General features: G+C 41.4%; 8 protein-coding genes, 1 long non-coding RNA gene and 1 pseudogene across 22 annotated transcripts in view; 1 reads left to right on the forward strand and 9 right to left on the reverse strand.

The window, feature by feature from the left end:
- Nucleotides 1-22,973, reverse strand: part of LOC121593412 (supervillin) — a 184,978-nt gene that overhangs the window by 96,353 nt on the left and 65,652 nt on the right. The window contains exon 1 of one of the 13 annotated variants that reach the window (XM_041915741.1): nt 4,401-5,230. The exons of the other annotated variants lie outside the window; for them this stretch is intronic. Coding sequence (XP_041771675.1) covers nt 4,401-4,470 — 70 coding nt within the window. The 5' untranslated portion in view covers nt 4,471-5,230. Of the gene's footprint in view, nt 1-4,400; nt 5,231-22,973 lie in introns of those variants that run through there. 13 annotated transcript variants of the gene reach the window in all.
- Nucleotides 6,864-7,242, reverse strand: LOC121593420. Its single transcript, XM_041915754.1, has one exon. The coding sequence runs from the start codon at nt 7,186-7,188 to the stop codon at nt 6,922-6,924; it is 267 nt and encodes an 88-aa protein (XP_041771688.1). The 5' UTR covers nt 7,189-7,242; the 3' UTR covers nt 6,864-6,921.
- LOC121593418 lies at nt 8,448-8,822 on the reverse strand. The gene has a single exon (XM_041915752.1). It carries the CDS (start codon nt 8,767-8,769, stop codon nt 8,503-8,505), a length of 267 nt encoding a protein of 88 aa, XP_041771686.1. The 5' UTR covers nt 8,770-8,822; the 3' UTR covers nt 8,448-8,502.
- LOC121593428 lies at nt 10,420-10,796 on the reverse strand. Its single transcript, XM_041915759.1, has one exon. The coding sequence runs from the start codon at nt 10,740-10,742 to the stop codon at nt 10,479-10,481; it is 264 nt and encodes an 87-aa protein (XP_041771693.1). The 5' UTR covers nt 10,743-10,796; the 3' UTR covers nt 10,420-10,478.
- Nucleotides 12,113-12,486, reverse strand: LOC121593421 (annotated as a pseudogene).
- LOC121593426 lies at nt 13,902-14,279 on the reverse strand. Its single transcript, XM_041915757.1, has one exon. The coding sequence runs from the start codon at nt 14,223-14,225 to the stop codon at nt 13,962-13,964; it is 264 nt and encodes an 87-aa protein (XP_041771691.1). The 5' UTR covers nt 14,226-14,279; the 3' UTR covers nt 13,902-13,961.
- Nucleotides 15,600-15,974, reverse strand: LOC121593419. Its single transcript, XM_041915753.1, has one exon. It carries the CDS (start codon nt 15,919-15,921, stop codon nt 15,655-15,657), a length of 267 nt encoding a protein of 88 aa, XP_041771687.1. The 5' UTR covers nt 15,922-15,974; the 3' UTR covers nt 15,600-15,654.
- LOC121593427 lies at nt 17,573-17,950 on the reverse strand. The gene has a single exon (XM_041915758.1). The coding sequence runs from the start codon at nt 17,894-17,896 to the stop codon at nt 17,633-17,635; it is 264 nt and encodes an 87-aa protein (XP_041771692.1). The 5' UTR covers nt 17,897-17,950; the 3' UTR covers nt 17,573-17,632.
- LOC121593429 lies at nt 19,190-19,628 on the reverse strand. Its single transcript, XM_041915761.1, has one exon. The coding sequence runs from the start codon at nt 19,572-19,574 to the stop codon at nt 19,311-19,313; it is 264 nt and encodes an 87-aa protein (XP_041771695.1). The 5' UTR covers nt 19,575-19,628; the 3' UTR covers nt 19,190-19,310.
- Nucleotides 19,789-22,973, forward strand: part of LOC121593434 — a 63,809-nt gene continuing 60,624 nt past the window's right edge. Inside the window, exon 1 of one of the 2 annotated variants that reach the window (XR_006004774.1) lies at nt 19,789-20,465. This is a non-coding gene — a long non-coding RNA (uncharacterized LOC121593434). The remainder of the gene's footprint in view (nt 20,466-22,973) is intronic. The other variant, XR_006004775.1, reaches the window with a different exon arrangement.

Genomic DNA, 22,973 nt, shown 5'->3' on the forward strand with positions numbered 1-22,973 from the left:
GTCGCGAAATGTTGCGCTGTAACCGTGCAGACCAAAACCCACAAACTCCATTAAGGCTTCGTCGGGGCGGTCTGGGTCGTCCCATACCTACATATTCTTAGCTTGTGCCCACGGTGCCTTCGCCTTCTGCAATTCTATCCCAGCGCGCGCGCGGCAGGTCGTTGCCGCTACCACGCAAAAATAAAACCAGCACACGATGCGCGAAAAATGCGAAACCAAAAAGAACACACAGAACCCACCGGAGTACCTAACCGGGGTGTTCCTAACGTTTTGCGGTGGTGTGTGCGCACTCACGGCTAAGAACGATAGAATGCAACGATATGCGTGGCCGTTCCACTCGCTCAAACACAAACGCAGCACAGGCAAGAGCGATCGAAGAAGCAACCACGGCAAATTTGCTCAAAACTGGTTAAGCCTGACGGGTGTGGGGGGAAGCGGGGTGAATGGTTTCTTTTCCATTTACCAGTTTGCCGCTATTAGACCCGCGCGCGCGCTTGCTCGTCTGCCCGAAGGAAGAAGGAAGTGAAGGCTTAGCCTCCTCCGAGCCTCCTCTTCTAGACGGTTTCTACCTTTGCAAGGGATTGCTGAAGTGCAGCTGATTGCTGGCTCTAAGCCTGTGTATGTGTGTGTTTATTTGCCATGCATCCATCCCGGCCATGGATTGGATTGAGTTCGGAGCCATGGGAGAGCGAGCCTGACTCATCATCACACCACCGCGCGCCCAACCACTTTGGTCCCGTTAGTTAGCGAACAATCGATACCGGTGCTTCGCGGCCTCCCAACACACACACACACACACAGCCCGACGGAGACGATGGCAAATCATTATTCTGGCCGAACCGGAATGTAATTTGATTACTACACCGTCCAGGTATATTATCGGGTGCTGGGCTTCGATGACGTAGGACGCCCCCCTGTCTGACTTCAGGTGGTGGCTTTTCCGTGGCGACCGATGGAAGGCAATGAAACCGGAAAAGCGACACGCTCTACCTGGGGACCCCGGTTATTAGGGCGGTAAAAAAGCAGGACGACGTCCTAATGGTGTTCATGTTCTGCTGCCATCTATTTCCATCCGCAACTCATGTCCGGCACACGATAAGAAGGGCCTGATAAGCGGGCGCATTCTCCGAATAGAAATGGGAACAGTTAGACAGAGAGAGAGGGAGAGAGAGAGAGAGCAAAGGAAAGAGGGTGAAGGTACAGTAATGAACTGGAGACGTAAAAACAAAGGTAAAGTGGTTCAACAATTTAAAGCTATGAGCAGCCGATGGCGGTAATTAACATACATGTCGTGCTGATTCAACAGGTTCCGGGGGTCCTACTTAAGCTTTAAGCCTTATTGAATGTTACAATAAACGTCAAGCATGTTAAAAGTAACCACAGCCGAGAGTGTCTCCATTCGCACAACCATTACGACAAGTGTGAAATGCATTAAAGCCGGCCGAAACGGTGACTTCTCCCTGTCTGATAATAGAATTAGCGCACTTAATGCTACGGTGAAGACCACCGCCCTACCACACCAGTCCTGCAGACTACAGTGGGGACACATACAGGCAGTGCAGCGGTGCGGTAAAGTTGTGTGAATTTTCATACCGCCACTCAAATTGAATTCCCCGAGCGGCTTGTGCCAGCCACCGCGGTGGTGGCTGCAAAAGTGTCTTGTGGCCCTCTCGCACGTTTCCCTGTGGAAGTGTGTGGACGCGCTTTTTGTGCCGTTGCCTGCTGACTCGTGACACCACACACGCTGTTGTCAGCGCCGCGTCAGGCCGCGATGGCGTGTCTTGCTTGTCTTGCGGAATGAGTAAGAAGCTAAACAACCTGCTCGCACGCACGCTCGGGCCAAGAAGCAAAACATACGCTTTATCTAATTTAGATGCAAATTTGGTTATTGATTGTCGCGAGTCGCGACTGGTTGGTGCGGGTGGACTTCAAGCAACCGAACTGTACGCCATCAAACGGAACTTTTTCCAATCCACCGGTGTGGGAGACCGGGCAAGAGGGTCGATGGCCCGAAGGCTATCGACTTCATTGATGGATGATGTCACAGTGAGTTTGCGGCAATGTCGTTCGGAAAGAAAGCAGGCTTCGTGTTTTTAATGCTAAAATATGACAAAGTGGATTAAAACGATGTAAAAAGAGAAGAAGTAAAGGAGTTTACCATGTTTACAAACTATAAGCTAGATGGCTGGGCTGGCTCGAGCGCTGGCTGACGGTCGTTTTGGATGGGCAGCTGTTCCCGCGTGTTGACCCAGGAGCCAGACAATTCGTTCTCGTCGTTCACACTTCTCCGGATTAAACTCACTTGGATGCTTTGCTTTATATCACAAAATTCACACTTCAGGCTGGCTCAATATGCTACACACTACACAACACAACTACACTGTACACGACGCACTCACGCACCTAATTCTACCTGTTTTGAGCGCGCCTTGTGTATATATGAACACAACTAGTACGTTTCCATTGACGCGCTTACATGTTGGCCATTGGCGGCCGATACGCGATCGATGGTTTCGTTGCATCCGAATGTACCGAATTTCAAAAAAATCTTTTTCGTCATCACTTGCTAAACTAACAGGAATTGTAGTAATACTTCACCGGACATATTGTTACTAAAATGGGGGGGGGGGGGGGGGGAAAAAAATTGTTTCGTTGAGGTCAGTTATAAAGGCAGGCGATAGTTTTCGTTCTAAATATGTTCTGTAACAACTTTAGAATGGTTCTAGTGAGTTCGTTTTGCTGCTTATTACAGAAGGCTATTCTTTTAGCACGAATTACTGGTGTTTCCCAGGAGTTCCCATAGCTGTGGGACACTTTATTGACTCTTTCGTATGGGAAATGAACAATGTAATGTGAATTGGACTCTATAGTACCCTTGTTGGACAAATCTAATTGGATTTCCAAGGGGCCTGTCCAAAAAGGCTGTTGTAGATTCTAATTTCTATCACATGAAGTTCATTTCCCATAAGAAAGAGTCAAGGAAGTGTCCCATAACTATGAGAGCTCTGGAAGGCCCAGTAACATGGTAAGAAAAGGCTCTTCTTTAATTCTCTAGACATTACTAAACCTATAGTTATGAATAAGAAATGATTCTTTACAAAATTTTAAGAGCGTCCTTATCAAACACTAAATTTCCGTTTTTTTTTTTTTTCATAAAATCCTAATCCAACCAATGTATAACCAATGTGAAATCAAGCTCTACTTTTCACCGGGCTGGCAAAGGACTTCCATCTACGGTAGACGAACCAACATCGCCCAACACCGTGAGTGGGTGAGCGTTACCACCGTTTTTTTATGGTTCAAGTTCAAAACTATCACTTTTTGTCCTTCTTTCTGGTGCACGAAGACGACGGTCGCCGATGCTCTGTGCTCATCTTTGCCCTCCAGTGCACTGCTGCACACTTGCACACCGATATGCGGCCCACCAACGCCACCACTGTGTGCATTGGTATGCGTTTACCCCGCCGTCGTGTGCGCGAGGATGAATGCTCAGCTTCCAACAGGAGAAGGAGAAGCTGTAGACATTTTCTATGCCATGTTCGCTTTTCGCGCTGCTTGCAAGTACGACATGGGAGGGGGAAAGCTTTGAAACCAATTTTCCCAAAAGGACAGTGCGTGTGGAAAAAAATGCAACACCATAGCTACACATTTAAGAGGGGGAAGATGCAAATAAATAACCCCGTTCTATTATCACAAAGAAAATAAACAACAAATTGGGCTTCCCTATCGGAGCTTTTCCGCACCATTTTCTCTTTCCCAAAACACGCACCGAAGACGCACACGTGCACGCACACCTTACTCCAATTGGAAAGAACCACCGTCAGTCATTTTTTGACAATTAGATATTCAATTTTAGCCTGCCCTGGCTCGTCGCAAGCCCGCCTGTGGTCGGAAAATCTCGTGGCATGCTGCCATTGTTTGTTTTGTTGTTGTTGTTGCCGTACAGGCAACAAATTCACCTGTAGTGTGTGTTCCTGTACAGCACAGTCGAGCCCTCCCCTGTGAAGCCCGGTGTGTGTATGTGTGTGTGTGTGGGTAACAGTGTTAGAGAGACAGAGAGAGAGAGAGAGACGAGATGCGCGCGCGCGCACACGCTCGCTCGCTGACAGTACCGTTCTTTCGTTTTCGTGTGGTTGTGAGCGTGCGTGCGTGTGTGTGACGAGCGCTTGAGAAGAGATTTTGGTGATGGTGGCGCGTTATCAAATACCGAAGAGGAGCGTGGGCTTTTCTTCTTCCAGCAAGCAAAAGCACTGGCACAGGAAACCATGGCGCCGCCGTGTTTGCCTCTTCTTTACCCTTTGACCTGGAAAACGTACGTACGTACACGGCATCCTTTGCTTCCTTTGCTGCGGTTCTAGAGCGAGGTTAAACCCCGGGACACCTGTGTGTGCACTACTAACCTATCTTTCTGTCTTTACTGTGTCTTTCAGCCGGAGGAAACGGACAGGACTGGACTGACGATCGTTCCATGCATACGGTTAAAGGTAAGTGAACTAATTATCTAATCAAATTGCTATTCCCGACCCCGCACACGCAAAGTCAGCTGAGATTCGCGGTGAAGGTTGCTCCTCGTTTGTTGTGTTGTCATCGAAATTTGACACTTCTCGTCCCAATTTGCATTGTGCCGCACAAGAGAACCTTGCGACTGTTCAGCTTCCGGGCTTCGTTGTATCGTTTCTCAAAGTGTGTATGTGTGTTCTTCAATACACTGATCCTGCTGCTTGCACAAGCCTTCTTCAAGAACATGATTGTTTCTTGTTTCTACCCTGGAGCGCTGGAAGAACATTTCTATCGGGACTTTCCGCACACAACCTTAAGAACGTCCTTAGCAACACACGGACGGGAGCCTGCTACGATGCCCACACTTTCATTTTCTATGTCAACCGAACGTACACCGGCGGCATGTAAATTCTACATTAAACATACACACACACACACCGCCACAGACACCATTCTAGGGCCCCGCAACAACAACGCTGCAGCGGAACAGCTGACATCAGGCCACCTCTTCCAAAATCTTCCGAAACACGGCAACGCAACACGTCCCACCCGGATGTGTCCGGAATCCGCGCAACTTTCCCGGTTGTCACCTTCTTTTCCGGCTTCCTCCACACACAAACACTTTACGAAGCACCGTTGTTAGAATGGTAAAAAAACAAAACACTCGACGCGAGAAAACAGGCGCTTACGGCGCACACATCCGTACGCTTCGAGAGTAAGAGAGTAACTAACACACACTCTGCCTTCTTCTGCGACGCTGTGTGATGGTGCTCGACCACGCTGCAGACAGTAATTGGCCTCGCTGCGTTGTGTGCGTGTGCTTCGGGATGGGTGTGTGTAAATATGAAACCGGTGTTGGACAAAGCCACAATTCTTTTGCGCAAATCAGGGACTTTTTGGACGGGTTTCGGTGTGTGTACGATAAGCAAGAAGTCATACTTTATTGGAGTACCACAAAAGATGGTTTCTTGCTTTATGAAAATTCCGTTTTGCTTCAAATACTTGCTTACATTTGTGCTGTGTCTCGTAGTGCGAGTATTTTAACTGCCACCCATAGTTGAATATGACCACGTAAAGGATCAACATTATCCCACAGTGTGTAGGAACGGAAGCACAGTGGGAGCGTTTCGTTTGTTTTTGAGACGTGCATCGTGGCGCATAAAGAGGAAGTGGTCTCTTTCGTTTCAAATACAGAGTGGTCTTAGATGCTTTATTTTTTTTTTTTGCAACTTCACTCTTTTCGTTGTAATTTACTAAATAATGGGTAATGGTTTTCTTGACATGTTAATGCAGAATGTTAGCTTCGAGCTAAAATAAAACTAAAGTTATTTGACTATTAGTAATAATTGACAAACCTATTTAATTTACTCAAACACAGTGAATTGTTACAGTAAATAGCAAAAAGTGTTTTTCTTCTGTGCTTTGCACTGTTAAATTTATTTTGCAATGCTTAGAAAAATATTATGCCACATTTTTTTTGACGATCTAGTCTAAAAACTAGAACAATTCGTTGATTTTATCAATTTGCCCAAGCGGCGCAGATTAAGCTTAAACAACTGGCTTAGCTAAGCTTAAAAATCAAATATCCATAGAAATACCATACACCATACAGACCACAAAACAGTACAGAGGGAATGAAAAAGCTCTCAATGCGAGGAAAGCTTCATCGTGTGGCTCTCCCAGCAATAGATTACGCCACCCGCTTTTATGCTATTTTTAGAATGCATCAGTCGTTTACCGTCTGCTAAAGGAAGCCTTTTTAGATTCCTTTTAGGTTGAGAATTTGAGCCGGTTAGGGCACGTTTAGTGATTGTTTAATGGATTTGTGGCACTTAGGTAAGCTTTTTACCGTGAAGGTTTAAATTGATGATGAAGTAGTTTCATCAACGAACCGACACAGTTGTTGTTTTTTATAAATATCCCATTAGAAAACATAAAAAAAATCACAAAAAACTGCAATGCGATCCATCAAGAAATTTAGAACCCAAAAATACATTTTGAGATGCAAAATTTTGTGTACTAAGGAAACCTACAGCTACAGCTTAACGGTTAGGAATTTTATAATCAGTAACAGAATTCAACCAACCTTAAATCCTTGAATATACTTCCACTGAACTATTAAGCATGTAGCTTCGTAGCTACCCGTCATGTAAAATAGTTGTATTTGAGAACTGTACTGTTAAGATCGTTCTGATGTAGGTAACATATTTTAATGGACAACAACTATGCTTCGAATTGTTGCTTACAGAAGAGGTCTTATAGGTCAGTAATAGTGAATATTCCATGATGAATTTCTGACACAACTGCCAAAAGAAAAAAAAATTATGCTTCATTTGCTTATTGAAAAAAAAACAACATTCCAGTTTGTATGTTAAAATTTTTACCCATTATTTATTCAAATCAATTTTACACTAACTATCTTCATCCCAAACAGTTGGTCAGCTTGCAGCCAACGGTGATGGCCGTTTTGACGCCTTTCCACAATTTTTTCCAGAATCCACGACCTCCCATTGCCTCGACTGCGGCGGCCTCCTCCGGGGTAAGCTCCAGCACGAGCTGGGTGTTAGCACTAGCTTCGTCAGTATTGGTAGTGGAAGCAGCGGCGACCTCGTCCGGTTGAGGCAGAGCCTGGGAAACGGTGAACACCGCGAACAGAGCGATCAGGACGAAGGCGAAGGTGAACTTCATGTTGGCTGCTTGGTTGGCTTCTTGCTTGTGACTTAATGAACAAGGACGCTACTTGTGCCTTTTATAGGAAGTACTTTCTTTGAGGAAAGACGTTTTCGATACATTTGCGAAAACTATTTATTCAGCAGGCACTCAAATGGCCTTCACAACAGTGGTCTGATCGTTTGCAGCGATTTCCTGTTTTTGTGAACCACACGACCGATACTACGATATCTCAGACATGATCAAATCAACTTTTGTTTGGTTATTTTTCTAAATATTGATATTTTGTAGACCGGAAAATGTATTCGTCCTATTTCAGTATTGAAGTTGTAGAAGTTTCTATGTGTGTAAAACACTTGGACGAATTCTTTTCATGCTTTGATACGGTGCTACAACAATTGTATCCTTCTGACCTGCACCTGATTGTTCTAGAAAAGGGCTCTCAAAACTTTTCAGTTGTTGAGCCAAATTACAAATAACGTTGTTAAGGGTCATATTGACGATAGCTTTAGCTATTGAATGAACGTTTAAATCTCATTTCGATGATAAAATATTTACTTCATGCTTCAAAATTTCTCGAGGGCCGTAGTTTGAACAACTTGGTGTTAGGAAATTGATCATAGAATACGCCACTTAAGTACACCCAAAGCATTTGTATCTACCAGTCGGATGATGTACGTTCGGTTAGAACATATCGGCGTTTTGTCCATAAAATCATCAAACAAGTCCAATCATGGGCATACTAAATTGATAACACTTATTGGAAGAATAAGCTGGAAGAATTTTCATATTTGAGGTTTGGGACTATGATGGTATCGTTAAAACTGTGGTAATAGCGTGTACATTATCTCATCAACAAACCCTCTCCTTTTTTAGAGTGAAAATGAAAGGCGCCGGTCTCCTCTGCAATGAGCTTTAACAGATGCACCTAGTACGTTCGCTTAGGACAACTCTGATAGGTTAATTATGATATTCGATGTAGCGTTTTTCGTTAAGAAAGGTGCCATAGGTCCGTTGTCATGAACATTCCATTCAGGATTCCTAATACTTATGCAACTAGCTTAGATCGTGATCTGTCTCTAGTGCTTGCATAGTAACAGAGTAAAACCGGAAGTTATTATGATTTGCATATTTCATTTGCTTTTCATTTACTATTGAAATGATTGTGACTGGGATGAACATAAAAACGTATTTCACTACACCTCTCAATTCTCTTGAAGAAAATAAGCCGACTGAAATTGTTTATTCAATTTAAATTAAATAAAAACATCTGAATGTTTGCTTCGTACCACACATTATTTATTTAAAAAATAGTAATTTAACACTAAATCTTCATCCCAAACAGTTGGTCAGCTTGCAACCAACGGTGATGGCCGTTTTGACGCCTTTCCACAATTTTTTCCAGAATCCACGACCTCCCATTGCCTCGACTGCGGCGGCCTCCTCCGGGGTAAGCTCCAGCACGAGCTGGGTGTTAGCACTAGCTTCGTCAGTATTGGTAGTGGAAGCAGCGGCGACCTCGTCCGGTTGAGGCAGAGCCTGGGAAACGGTGAACACCGCGAACAGAGCGATCAGGACGAAGGCGAAGGTGAACTTCATGTTGGCTGCTTGGTTGGCTTCTTGCTTGTGACTTAATGAACAAGGACGCTACTTGTGCCTTTTATAGGAAGTACTTTCTTTGAGCTAAATGCGTTTTCGATACATTTGCAACATCTGTTTATTCAGCAGGCACTCAAATGGCCTTCACAACAGTGGACTGATCGTTTGCAGCGATTTCCTGTTTTTGTAAAATACACGGTATCGATCGGTACGATAGCGTAGACGTAATCAAAACAACTCTTGTTTGTTTGTTTCTCCAAATATTGATATTTTGTAGACCGGAAAATGTATTCGTCCTATTCGAGTATTGAAGCTACAGGAGTTTCAATCTGTGTAAAACACTTGGACGAATTCTTCTTCTGCTTTGATACGGTGCTACAACAATTGTATCCTACTGACCTGCACTGATTGTTCTAGAAAAGGGCTCTCCAAACTTTTCAGGTCACGGGCCACATTGCTTTGCAAATACCGTTGTTAAGGGCCATATTGACGATAGCTAAATCGAATGAACTTTTAAACATCATTTTGATGATTTAATACTTACTTCATGCTTCAAAATTCATACAGCTTTCTATTATTAAAGCTTAATATAAGTGTCTCAAAGATGAAAATTTAAATATTGTTTAAAATAGTCTTCATCTCGAATAGGGATAATGTCGTGTACATTCTCTAATCCACTAACCCTCTCCTCTTTTAGAGTGAAAATGAAAATCTACGGTCTCCTCTGCAATGAGCTTTAACAGATGCGCCATGTACGTTCGCTTAGGAAATCTCTGGTAGACTAATTATGATATTTGCATTAGCTTTTTTTGTTAAGAAAATGCGCCATAGGTCCGTTAACATGAGTATTCTATCCGGATTCTTAACACTTATGCGACAGGCTTAGATCGCTAGTTCTAGCGAAGCATAAATTCAATGCGAATTCATACAACAGTACAACAAGGAAGGAGAAGGCTTTCAAAGCAAGAAGAGCTTCATCGTGTGGCTATCTCACTAACAGATGGTGCTACCAGCTTTTTGCAATTTTTAGAATACATCAGTCGTTTACCGTCTGCTAAACGAAGCCTTTTTAGATTTCTGTTAGTTTGAGAGTTTGAGCCGTGTAATATCCGTTTAGTGGTCTTTTAGTGAATTTGTGGCTCTTGGGTGAGCTTTTTGAAGTGAATGTTTAAATTGACGGTGAAGTAGATCGTTCGCCGACGAACCGAAACCGTACTTTCTTTTTATAAACGCCCCACACGAAAACATAAAATATTCACAATAAACTGGATAGCTATAAATCAAGAACTTCAGAGCCCAAAAATACATTTTTGAAAACAAAATATTGTTTACCAACGAAACATACAGCTATCTTAAACAAAATTGTACAAATGATATCCTTGAACAAATTTCTACTGAAATGTTGAGAATATTAAGAGCTACCCCTCTCGTAAAATGGTTGCATGTGAGAACTGTGCTGTTGAGATATTTCAGACTTTGGAAATCTAATATTTATATGAAGCACAACTTCCCACGTAAAATGCTTCACATTGTTGCTTACAGAAGGTATAAGACAATCAGTAAACGTGAATATTCCATGATGAATTTCTGACACAACTATCAAAGAAGAACTTTTTTGCTTCATTCTTGATTAAAAAAACGCTCGATTTGTACGCTACATTATAAACATTTTTATTCAAAACATAACAATTTTACACTAACTATCTTCATCACATGCAGTTGGTCAGCTTGCAGCCAACGGTGATGGCCGTTTTGACGCCTTTCCACAATTTTTTCCAGAATCCACGACCTCCCATTGCCTCGACTGCGGCGGCCTCCTCCGGGGTAAGCTCCAGCACGAGCTGGGTGTTAGCACTAGCTTCGTCAGTATTGGTAGTGGAAGCAGCGGCGACCTCGTCCGGTTGAGGCAGAGCCTGGGAAACGGTGAACACCGCGAACAGAGCGATCAGGACGAAGGCGAAGGTGAACTTCATGTTGGCTGCTTGGTTGGCTTCTTGCTTGTGACTTAATGAACAAGGACGCTACTTGTGCCTTTTATAGGAAGTACTTTCTTTGAGGTAAAGACGTTTTCGATACATTTGCAACAACTGTTTATTCAGCAGGCACTCAAATGGCCTTCACAACAGTGGACTGATCGTTTGCAGCGATTTCCTGTTTTTGTAAAATACACGGTATCGATCGGTACGATAGCGTAGACGTAATCAAAACAACTCTTGTTTGATTGTTTCTCCAAATATTGATATTTTGTAGACCGGAAAATGTATTCGTCATATTCCAGTATTGAAACTGTAGAAGTTTCTATCTGTGTAAAACACTTGGACGAAGTCTTCTTCTGCTTTGATACGGTGCTACAACAATTGTATCCTTCTAAACTGCACCTGATTGTTCTAGAAAAGGGCTCTCCAAACTTTTCAGGTCACGGGCCACATTGCTTTGCAAATAACGTTGTTAAGGGCCATATTGACGATAGTTTTGGCTATCGAATGAAGATTTAAATCTCATTTTGATGATTAAATACTTACTTTATGCTTCAAAATCCTTATAACTTTCTATTATTTAAATTTAATATCAACATTGAACTGTTGCTTAAAATAGTCTCAATAACAAAATATGCATTTTAAAATTTATATAGTCATCGCGTCGAGGCCCTCGAGGACCATAGTTTGGACAACTTGGTTTTTATCAATTGTTCCTAGAATACGCTACTGAAGTACACCCAAAGCATTTGTATCTACCAGTCGGATGATGTACGTTCGGTTAGAACATATCGGCGTTTTGTCCATAAAATCATCAAACAAGTCCAATCATGGGCATACTAAATTGATAACACTTAGTATAGCTGGAATAATTTTCATATTTGAGGTTTGGGACTATGATGGTATCGTTAAAACTGTGGTAATAGCGTGTACATTATCTCATCAACAAACCCTCTCCTTTTTTAGAGTGAAAATGAAAGGCGCCGGTCTCCTCTGCAATGAGCTTTAACAGATGCACCTAGTACGTTCGCTTAGGACAACTCTGATAGGTTAATTATGATATTCGATGTAGCGTTTTTCGTTAAGAAAGGTGCCATAGGTCCGTTGTCATGAACATTCCATTCAGGATTCCTAATACTTATGCGATAGGCTCAGATCGTGATCTGTCTCTAGTGCTTGCATAGTAACAGAGTAAAACCGGAAGTTATTATGATTTGCATATTTCATTTGCTTTTCATTTACTATTGAAATGATTGTGACTGGGATGAAAATAAAAACGTATTTCACTACACCTCTCAATTCTCTTGAAGAAAATAAGCCGACTGAAATTGTTTATTCAATTTAAATTAAATAAAAACATCTGAATGTTTGCTTCGTACCACACATTATTTATTTAAAAAATATTAATTTAACACTAAATCTTCATCCCAAACAGTTGGTCAGCTTGCAACCAACGGTGATGGCCGTTTTGACGCCTTTCCACAATTTTTCCAGAATCCACGACCTCCCATTGCCTCGACTGCGGCGGCCTCCTCCGGGTAAGCTCCAGCACGAGCTGGGTGTTAGCACTAGCTTCGTCAGTATTGGTAGTGGAAGCAGCGGCGACCTCGTCCGGTTGAGGCAGAGCCTGGGAAACGGTGAACACCGCGAACAGAGCGATCAGGACGAAGGCGAAGGTGAACTTCATGTTGGCTGCTTGGTTGGCTTCTTGCTTGTGACTTAATGAACAAGGACGCTACTTGTGCCTTTTATAGGAAGTACTTTCTTTGAGGTAAAGACGTTTTCGATACATTTGCGAAAACTATTTATTCAGCAGGCACTCAAATGGCCTTCACAACAGTGGTCTGATCGTTTGCAGCGATTTCCTGTTTTTGTGAACCACACGACCGATACTACGATATCTCAGACATGATCAAATCAACTTTTGTTTGTTTGTTTCTCCAAATATTGATATTTTGTAGACCGGAAAATGTATTCGTCCTATTTCAGTATTGAAGTTGTAGAAGTTTCTATGTGTGTAAAACACTTGGACGAAGTCTTCTTCTGCTTTGATACGGTGCTACAACAATTGTATCCTTCTAAACTGCACCTGATTGTTCTAGAAAAGGGCTCTCCAAACTTTTCAGGTCACGGGCCACATTGCTTTGCAAATAACGTTGTTAAGGGCCATATTGACGATAGTTTTGGCTATCGAATGAAGATTTAAATCTCATTTTGATGATTAAATACTTACTTTATGCTTCAAAATCCTTATAACTTTCTATTATTTAAATTTAATATCAACATTGAACTGCTGCTTAAAATAGTCTCATTAAAAAAATATGCATTCTAAAATTTATATAGTCATCGCGTCGAGGCCCTCGAGGGCCATAGTTTGGACAACTCGGTTTTTATCAATTGTTCCTAGAATACGCTACTGAAGTACACCCAAAGTATTTGTATCTACCAGTCGGATGATGTACGTTCGGTTAGAACATATCGGCGTTTTGTCCATAAAATCATCAAACAAGTCCAATCATGGGCATACTAAATTGATAACACTTATTGGAAGAATAAGCTGGAAGAATTTTCATATTTGAGGTTTGGGACTATGATGGTATCGTTAAAACTGTGGTGATAGTGTGTACATTATCTCATCATTAAACCCTTTTAAACTTTTTGAAATTGATGTATTGTTTTGAAACTTTTATAGTGAAAATGAAAGTCCACGGTCTTCTCTACAATGAGCTGTAACAGATGCACCTAGTACACTTGCTTAGAACAACTCTGATAGGTTAATTATGATATTCGCATTAGCGTTTTTCGTCAAGAAAAGGTGTCATAGGTCCGTTGTCATGAACATTCCATTCAGGATTCCTAATACTTATGCGATAGGCTCAGATCGTGATTTGTCTCTAGTGGCTGCGTAGTATCTAAATAAACCCCAAAGTTATTATGATTTGCATATTGCATTTGTCTACATGTGAAGTTCAATTCGCAGCATGACATACCTGAATGCACAATTTTTCAATAGTTCTTAAAGATTTTGCTATTCCGCATTTTGCATTGAAATGTTTTAGAAATGTTTTAAGTTCTCTCAATTATACAGAAGATGTCTAGTTGACTGAACTTTTTACTTCATTTATTAATTGAAAAAAAAAACAACATTACAATTTGTACGCTACATTATAAACATTTTTTATTCAAAACATAACAATTTTACACTAACTATCTTCATCACATGCAGTTGGTCAGCTTGCAGCCAACGGTGATGGCCGTTTTGACGCCTTTCCACAATTTTTTCCAGAATCCACGACCTCCCATTGCCTCGACTGCGGCGGCCTCCTCCGGGGTAAGCTCCAGCACGAGCTGGGTGTTAGCACTAGCTTCGTCAGTATTGGTAGTGGAAGCAGCGGCGACCTCGTCCGGTTGAGGCAGAGCCTGGGAAACGGTGAACACCGCGAACAGAGCGATCAGGACGAAGGCGAAGGTGAACTTCATGTTGGCTGCTTGGTTGGCTTCTTGCTTGTGACTTAATGAACAAGGACGCTACTTGTGCCTTTTATAGGAAGTACTTTCTTTGAGGTAAAGACGTTTTCGATACATTTGCGAAAACTATTTATTCAGCAGGCACTCAAATGGCCTTCACAACAGTGGTCTGATCGTTTGCAGCGATTTCCTGTTTTTGTGAACCACACGACCGATACTACGATATCTCAGACATGATCAAAACAACTTTTGTTTGGTTATTTTTCTAAATATTGATATTTTGTAGACCGGAAAATGTATTCGTCCTATTCCAATATTGGAGCTACAGGAGTTTCAATGTGTGTAAAACACTTGGACGAAGTCTTCTTCTGCTTTGATACGGTGCTACAACAATTGTATCCTTCTAAACTGCACCTGATTGTTCTAGAAAAGGGCTCTCCAAACTTTTCAGGTCACGGGCCACATTGCTTTGCAAATAACGTTGTTAAGGGCCATAATGACGATAGCTTTGGCTATCGAATGAAGATTTAAATCTCATTTTGATGATTAAATACTTACTTTATGCTTCAAAATCCTTATAACTTTCTATTATTTAAATTTAATATCAACATTGAACTGTTGCTTAAAATAGTCTCATTAAAAAAATATGCATTCTAAAATTTATATAGTCATCGCGTCGAGGCCCTCGAGGGCCATAGTTTGGACAACTCGGTTTTTATCAATTGTTCCTAGAATACGCTACTGAAGTACACCCAAAGTATTTGTATCTACCAGTCGGATGATGTACGTTCGGTTAGAACATATCGGCGTTTTGTCCATAAAATCATCAAACAAGTCCAATCATGGGCATACTAAATTGATAACACTTATTGGAAGAATAAGCTGGAAGAATTTTCATATTTGAGGTTTGGGACTATGATGGTATCGTTAAAACTGTGGTAATAGCGTGTACATTTTCTCATCAACAAACCCTCTCCTTTTTTAGAGTGAAAATGAAAGGCGCCGGTCTCCTCTGCAATGAGCTTTAACAGATGCACCTAGTACGTTCGCTTAGGACAACTCTGATAGGTTAATTATGATATTCGATGTAGCGTTTTTCGTTAAGAAAGGTGCCATAGGTCCGTTGTCATGAACATTCCATTCAGGATTCCTAATACTTATGCAACTAGCTTAGATCGTGATCTGTCTCTAGTGCTTGCATAGTAACAGAGTAAAACCGGAAGTTATTATGATTTGCATATTTCATTTGCTTTTCATTTACTATTGAAATGATTGTGACTGGGATGAACATAAAAACGTATTTCACTACACCTCTCAATTCTCTTGAAGAAAATAAGCCGACTGAAATTGTTTATTCAATTTAAATTAAATAAAAACATCTGAATGTTTGCTTCGTACCACACATTATTTATTTAAAAAATAGTAATTTAACACTAAATCTTCATCCCAAACAGTTGGTCAGCTTGCAACCAACGGTGATGGCCGTTTTGACGCCTTTCCACAATTTTTTCCAGAATCCACGACCTCCCATTGCCTCGACTGCGGCGGCCTCCTCCGGGGTAAGCTCCAGCACGAGCTGGGTGTTAGCACTAGCTTCGTCAGTATTGGTAGTGGAAGCAGCGGCGACCTCGTCCGGTTGAGGCAGAGCCTGGGAAACGGTGAACACCGCGAACAGAGCGATCAGGACGAAGGCGAAGGTGAACTTCATGTTGGCTGCTTGGTTGGCTTCTTGCTTGTGACTTAATGAACAAGGACGCTACTTGTGCCTTTTATAGGAAGTACTTTCTTTGAGGTAAAGACGTTTTCGATACATTTGCAACAACTGTTTATTCAGCAGGTACTCAAATGGCCTTCACAACAGTGGACTGATCGTTTGCAGCGATTTCCTGTTTTTGTAAAATACACGGTATCGATCGGTACGATAGCGTAGACGTAATCAAAACAACTCTTGTTTGTTTGTTTCTCCAAATATTGATATTTTGTAGACCGGAAAATGTATTCGTCCTATTCGAGTATTGAAGCTACAGGAGTTTCAATCTGTGTAAAACACTTGGACGAATTCTTCTTCTGCTTTGATACGGTGCTACAACAATTGTATCCTACTGACCTGCACTGATTGTTCTAGAAAAGGGCTCTCCAAACTTTTCAGGTCACGGGCCACATTGCTTTGCAAATACCGTTGTTAAGGGCCATATTGACGATAGCTAAATCGAATGAACTTTTAAACATCATTTTGATGATTTAATACTTACTTCATGCTTCAAAATTCATACAGCTTTCTATTATTAAAGCTTAATATAAGTGTCTCAAAGATGAAAATTTAAATATTGTTTAAAATAGTCTTCATCTCGAATAGGGATAATGTCGTGTACATTCTCTAATCCACTAACCCTCTCCTCTTTTAGAGTGAAAATGAAAATCTACGGTCTCCTCTGCAATGAGCTTTAACAGATGCGCCATGTACGTTCGCTTAGGAAATCTCTGGTAGACTAATTATGATATTTGCATTAGCTTTTTTTGTTAAGAAAATGCGCCATAGGTCCGTTAACATGAGTATTCTATCCGGGATTCTTAACACTTATGCGACAGGCTTAGATCGCTAGTTCTAGCGAAGCATAAATTCAATGCGAATTCATACAACAGTACAACAAGGAAGGAGAAGGCTTTCAAAGCAAGAAGAGCTTCATCGTGTGGCTATCTCACTAACAGATGGTGCTACCAGCTTTTTGCAATTTTTAGAATACATCAGTCGTTTACCGTCTGCTAAACGAAGCCTTTTTAGATTTCTGTTAGTTTGAGAGTTTGAGCCGTGTAATATCCGTTTAGTGGTCTTTTAGTGAATTTGTGGCTCTTGGGTGAGCTTTTTGAAGTGAATGTTTAAATTGACGGTGAAGTAGATCGTTCGCCGACGAACCGAAACCGTACTTTCTTTTTATAAACGCCCCACACGAAAACATAAAATATTCACAATAAACTGGATAGCTATAAATCAAGAACTTCAGAGCCCAAAAATACATTTTTGAAAACAAAATATTGTTTACCAACGAAACATACAGCTATCTTAAACAAAATTGTACAAATGATATCCTTGAACAAATTTCTACTGAAATGTTGAGAATATTAAGAGCTACCCCTCTCGTAAAATGGTTGCATGTGAGAACTGTGCTGTTGAGATATTTCAGACTTTGGAAATCTAATATTTATATGAAGCACAACTTCCCACGTAAAATGCTTCACATTGTTGCTTACAGAAGGTATAAGACAATCAGTAAACGTGAATATTCCATGATGAATTTCTGACACAACTATCAAAGAAGAACTTTTTTGCTTCATTCTTGATTAAAAAAACGCTCGATTTGTACGCTACATTATAAACATTTTTTATTCAAAACATAACAATTTTACACTAACTATCTTCATCACATGCAGTTGGTCAGCTTGCAGCCAACGGTGATGGCCGTTTTGACGCCTTTCCACAATTTTTTCCAGAATCCACGACCTCCCATTGCCTCGACTGCGGCGGCCTCCTCCGGGGTAAGCTCCAGCACGAGCTGGGTGTTAGCACTAGCTTCGTCAGTATTGGTAGTGGAAGCAGCGGCGACCTCGTCCGGTTGAGGCAGAGCCTGGGAAACGGTGAACACCGCGAACAGAGCGATCAGGACGAAGGCGAAGGTGAACTTCATGTTGGCTGCTTGGTTGGCTTCTTGCTTGTGACTTAATGAACAAGGACGCTACTTGTGCCTTTTATAGGAAGTACTTTCTTTGAGGTAAAGACGTTTTCGATACATTTGCAACAACTGTTTATTCAGCAGGCACTCAAATGGCCTTCACAACAGTGGTCTGATCGTTTGCAGCGATTTCCTGTTTTTGTGAACCACACGACCGATACTACGATACCTCACACGTGATCAAAACAACTCTTGTTTGGTTATTTCTCCAAATATTGATATTTTGTAGACCGGAAAATGTATTCGTCCTATTTCAGTATTGAAGTTGTAGAAGTTTCTATGTGTGTAAAACACTTGGACGAATTCTTTTCATGCTTTGATACGGTGCTACAACAATTGTATCCTTCTGACCTGCACCTGATTGTTCTAGAAAAGGGCTCTCAAAACTTTTCAGTTGTTGAGCCAAATTACAAATAACGTTGTTAAGGTCATATTGACGATAGCTTTAGCTATTGAATGAACGTTTAAATCTCATTTCGATGATAAAATATTTACTTCATGCTTCAAAATTTCTCGAGGGCCGTAGTTTGAACAACTTGGTGTTAGGAAATTGATCATAGAATACGCCACTTAAGTACACCCAAAGCATTTGTATCTACCAGTCGGATGATGTACGTTCGGTTAGAACATATCGGCGTTTTGTCCATAAAATCATCAAACAAGTCCAATCATGGGCATACTAAATTGATAACACTTATTGGAAGAATAAGCTGGAAGAATTTTCATATTTGAGGTTTGGGACTATGATGGTATCGTTAAAACTGTGGTGATAGTGTGTACATTATCTCATCATTAAACCCTTTTAAACTTTTTGAAATTGATGTATTGTTTTGAAACTTTTATAGTGAAAATGAAAGTCCACGGTCTTCTCTACAATGAGCTGTAACAGATGCACCTAGTACACTTGCTTAGAACAACTCTGATAGGTTAATTATGATATTCGCATTAGCGTTTTTCGTCAAGAAAAGGTGTCATAGGTCCGTTGTCATGAACATTCCATTCAGGATTCCTAATACTTATGCGATAGGCTCAGATCGTGATTTGTCTCTAGTGGCTGCGTAGTATCTAAATAAACCCCAAAGTTATTATGATTTGCATATTGCATTTGTCTACATGTGAAGTTCAATTCGCAGCATGACATTACCTGAATGCACAATTTTTCAATAGTTCTTAAAGATTTTGCTATTCCGCATTTTGCATTGAAATGTTTTAGAAATGTTTTAAGTTCTCTCAATTATACAGAAGATGTCTAGTTGACTGAACTTTTTACTTCATTTATTAATTGAAAAAAAAAACAACATTACAATTTGTACGCTACATTATAAACATTTTTTATTCAAAACATAACAATTTACACTAACTATCTTCATCACATGCAGTTGGTCAGCTTGCAGCCAACGGTGATGGCCGTTTTGACGCCTTTCCACAATTTTTTCCAGAATCCACGACCTCCCATTGCCTCGACTGCGGCGGCCTCCTCCGGGGTAAGCTCCAGCACGAGCTGGGTGTTAGCACTAGCTTCGTCAGTATTGGTAGTGGAAGCAGCGGCGACCTCGTCCGGTTGAGGCAGAGCCTGGGAAACGGTGAACACCGCGAACAGAGCGATCAGGACGAAGGCGAAGGTGAACTTCATGTTGGCTGCTTGGTTGGCTTCTTGCTTGTGACTTAATGAACAAGGACGCTACTTGTGCCTTTTATAGGAAGTACTTTCTTTGAGGTAAAGACGTTTTCGATACATTTGCGAAAACTATTTATTCAGCAGGCACTCAAATGGCCTTCACAACAGTGGTCTGATCGTTTGCAGCGATTTCCTGTTTTTGTGAACCACACGACCGATACTACGATATCTCAGACATGATCAAATCAACTCTTGTTTGGTTATTTCTCCAAATATTGACATTTTGTAGATCGGAAAATATATTCGTCCAATTCCAGTTTTGAAGCTGTGGAAGTTTCTATGTGTGTAAAACACTTGGACGAAGTCTTCTTCTGCTTTGATATGGTGCTACAACAATTATATCCTTCTGATCTGCACCTGATTGTTCTAGAAAAGGTCTCCCCAAACTTTTCAGTTCACGGGCCACATTGCTTTGCAAATAACGTTTTTGAGGGTTATACAGCTGTTGTGGGCAGCCGTGCCGACCCCTGGACTTGCCGAGGCAGTTGTGCTGCCACCGGTCAACGTCCAGGAGGACGCGTTACCAAGCGTGCGAGGCTTAGTGTGTGCCGAGCGTTGCACGATCAGAGTGTGTTAGCAAGCCGATCGAGCAGGAGCTCTCGGCAGGGGCGCTCGGTGCGGCTGGTGCGCGACCACCGCACGTATAATTTGAAAGTGTTTGTTCATTGTGCGTATCTATTATTTATTGCCGTGATACGTTGTATAAGTGTTTATAAAATAGTAAAGTGCAGAATATAACAAAAGCTATCGAATTAAGGTTTAAAACCATTTTGGTAAAATACTAACTTTATGCTTCAAAATACCTACAGCTTTCTATTATTCAAACTGTATTTTCATGTTTTAGAGGTAAAAATTAAAACTAGTCACAATAACAACCGATTTATTTTAACCTTCACATAGTCATCGCATGCTGCATTGCAAGCTCTCGAGGGCCGTAATATGTCCATCACAGAAGTTGATACCGAGCATCTACCGGTCGAATGATGCTCGTTCGGTTTGAAAGTATCGGAGCGTTTATCCATAAAACCACCAAACAAGTCCAATCAAGGGCATACCAAATTTTTAACTTTTAGCATAGCTAGAAGAATATAAATAACGTTTGCATAAATGCGTTTGCGGTAGAAAAAAAACCAAGTGAGATAATTTATTCTATGAACATCATATTAAAGGCAATTATTTTTGCTTTTTTTCTAAAATAAATCTACGACCTTGCCAGCTGCCCATCGTGCGTTGTCCAGAGTTTTCGCCGTGTCGGACAATAACATGCATGCAGTCATGATTTAAGGTGTATCTTCGATTTTTGTCAATTCCTGCTTAGTTCTCGTGACAAATTTGTTCGAGTAGAGCTTTTGGATCATGTTTGTCTACAAAAAATTGACGAAACACAGCTAGAGAATATTGAACCGGTTTGCTGGCTAGGGTGTCATATCGAAATTTACTTAAAATGATTGCATTGAGTTTTAGTGCCATTGTTTGCCGCTGCGAAGTGCCAGTTAACGCGAAGTCTGCGTTTTGATATGTTTGTTCATGTTTCAGGTACTATTTTAACTGTATGGTCGAATTGAATCGACCTCCCGGCCATGTGAAGGACAGGAAGTGTGCCTTTTCTAGGAAGTGCTTTCTTTAACGTAAAAGCGTTTTCGATACATTTGCATCAACTGTTTATTCAGCAGGCACGCGAATTCTATTTAAAACAGTGGTATGATCGTTTGCAGCGGTCTACTCTTTTTTTTAAAAGACTCTACCGATACTACGATACCTCAGACGTAATCAAAACATTATTTCTTATTTCTGCAAATATTGATATTTTGTAGACCGGAAAATGTAGTAACCCAATTTCTATATTGCAGCTGTGGCAATATAAATCTTTGTAAAACACTTGGACGAAGTCTTCTTACTCTTTGATGCATACTAGATGTTATACGAGGAATAAGTGTGTGTGAATCTTATCTCGCATTGGTTCCACCCGATCAATCCACCAAGGTTGCTACACTTTTCGGCTTCACTTGCTGAACTGCCTACATGATGAACCAACCATTAGCTCCTTCTGACCTTCATAATTCTAGTAGGTTCTAGAAGATAAAACAGATTGTGTAAAGAATATGCCACTCTGGCTTGAGCATGGGTATTTGATACTTATTGGTGTACTCTTAGCAGGATTGTTAGTCCTGTATATGGGGTCTTGGTCCACGAGGTGTTTGAACCCGTGACGGGCATGTTGTTAAGTCGTACATGTTTATAACTGTATCACGGGACTCATCCAAGGCGGTGTGATAGTTATAAAAGAAATCACTTCGGCTGCTGGCTCATTCTTATGAGCTTCGATTGGATAAGATGAATTGAATTTCTTATTTGGCATTTAAAATTACAACGACTTTGATCTGTTCGATGTGTGGCGCAACCATCCAATCGACTGGAAAGCGATCGGTCGGTAATATTTACTTCAGCCAAACACGTTTATTCCCGTTTATGCTTCACTTCAAACAGCGCTTCAGAGGATCGTGTGCGCCTAAGAGTATGCAATTTGCGACACAATGTTTAACAAGTGATCTAATGCTCAGCAATCTCAGAAAGTTAATAAAAGCTATAAATAAAGCTGCTACACAAGTTCTCTAGCAGACGAACCACTTGTACCACATACGTTTCCCAGCTATGTCAACAACACACGTGATATAAGCCGTCAATTGGGTAATAGGTTAAATGGAAGGATGTTTAGGACAGATTAAGTCTGAAGACAAAAGATAATCCAGCAGCCAACATGAAGTTTCACTTTCGCCTTCGTGCTGTTCGCGGTGTTCACCGTACCACAGACACGGCCACAACCTGAGGATGCCGCCACTGCGTCCGCTACCAATACTGACGGAGCTAGTGCTAACACCCAGCTCGTGCTGGAGCTTACCCCGCAAGAAGCTGCCACTGTCGATGCAATCAAGTCATAATATTGTAGTTGGTTGGGGAGGGGCGGTAGGAGGTGCATCTGCCACCGTGACTTGGCCAATGGAGGGGAGAGGGAGGACGAACAGATAGATGAATAAATTTGATCGAGTTGGCCACGCAGAGAGGAAGGGATAGAAACCGACCAGATCAATGGCGACGGAGGAGGGGAGGGGAGGGGGGGGGGAGGAAGAGGGAAGGGAAGCGAGGGATAGAGCCAGGGTGAGAAGGTGAGGAAAGGTCAAGGAGCGATAAAGCAAATTGACCAACTACGCCAGAGAGCGGAACTACGGAAGGAATCTGAAGCTGCTGATGATGAGAAATAAATTTCTATTTCGAACAAATTTGCTTTTTCTAATCACGAACCTAATCACTGCCATGCCCTTCTAACGATGATTTGCTACATCGTTACATCATGGC

The sequence above is a fragment of the Anopheles merus genome, chromosome 2L (genome assembly GCF_017562075.2).
Source record: "Anopheles merus strain MAF chromosome 2L, AmerM5.1, whole genome shotgun sequence".
NCBI classification, from domain to species: domain Eukaryota; kingdom Metazoa; phylum Arthropoda; class Insecta; order Diptera; family Culicidae; genus Anopheles; species Anopheles merus.

Excerpts from the sequence above, each read along its gene's own strand:
- LOC121593428 (XM_041915759.1), bottom strand. The coding sequence starts at position 10,742 with ATGAAGTTCACCTTCGCCTTCGTCCTGATCGCTCTGTTCGCGGTGTTC.
- LOC121593418 (XM_041915752.1), bottom strand. The coding sequence starts at position 8,769 with ATGAAGTTCACCTTCGCCTTCGTCCTGATCGCTCTGTTCGCGGTGTTC.
- LOC121593426 (XM_041915757.1), bottom strand. The coding sequence starts at position 14,225 with ATGAAGTTCACCTTCGCCTTCGTCCTGATCGCTCTGTTCGCGGTGTTC.
- LOC121593429 (XM_041915761.1), bottom strand. The coding sequence starts at position 19,574 with ATGAAGTTCACCTTCGCCTTCGTCCTGATCGCTCTGTTCGCGGTGTTC.
- LOC121593427 (XM_041915758.1), bottom strand. The coding sequence starts at position 17,896 with ATGAAGTTCACCTTCGCCTTCGTCCTGATCGCTCTGTTCGCGGTGTTC.
- LOC121593420 (XM_041915754.1), bottom strand. The coding sequence starts at position 7,188 with ATGAAGTTCACCTTCGCCTTCGTCCTGATCGCTCTGTTCGCGGTGTTC.
- LOC121593419 (XM_041915753.1), bottom strand. The coding sequence starts at position 15,921 with ATGAAGTTCACCTTCGCCTTCGTCCTGATCGCTCTGTTCGCGGTGTTC.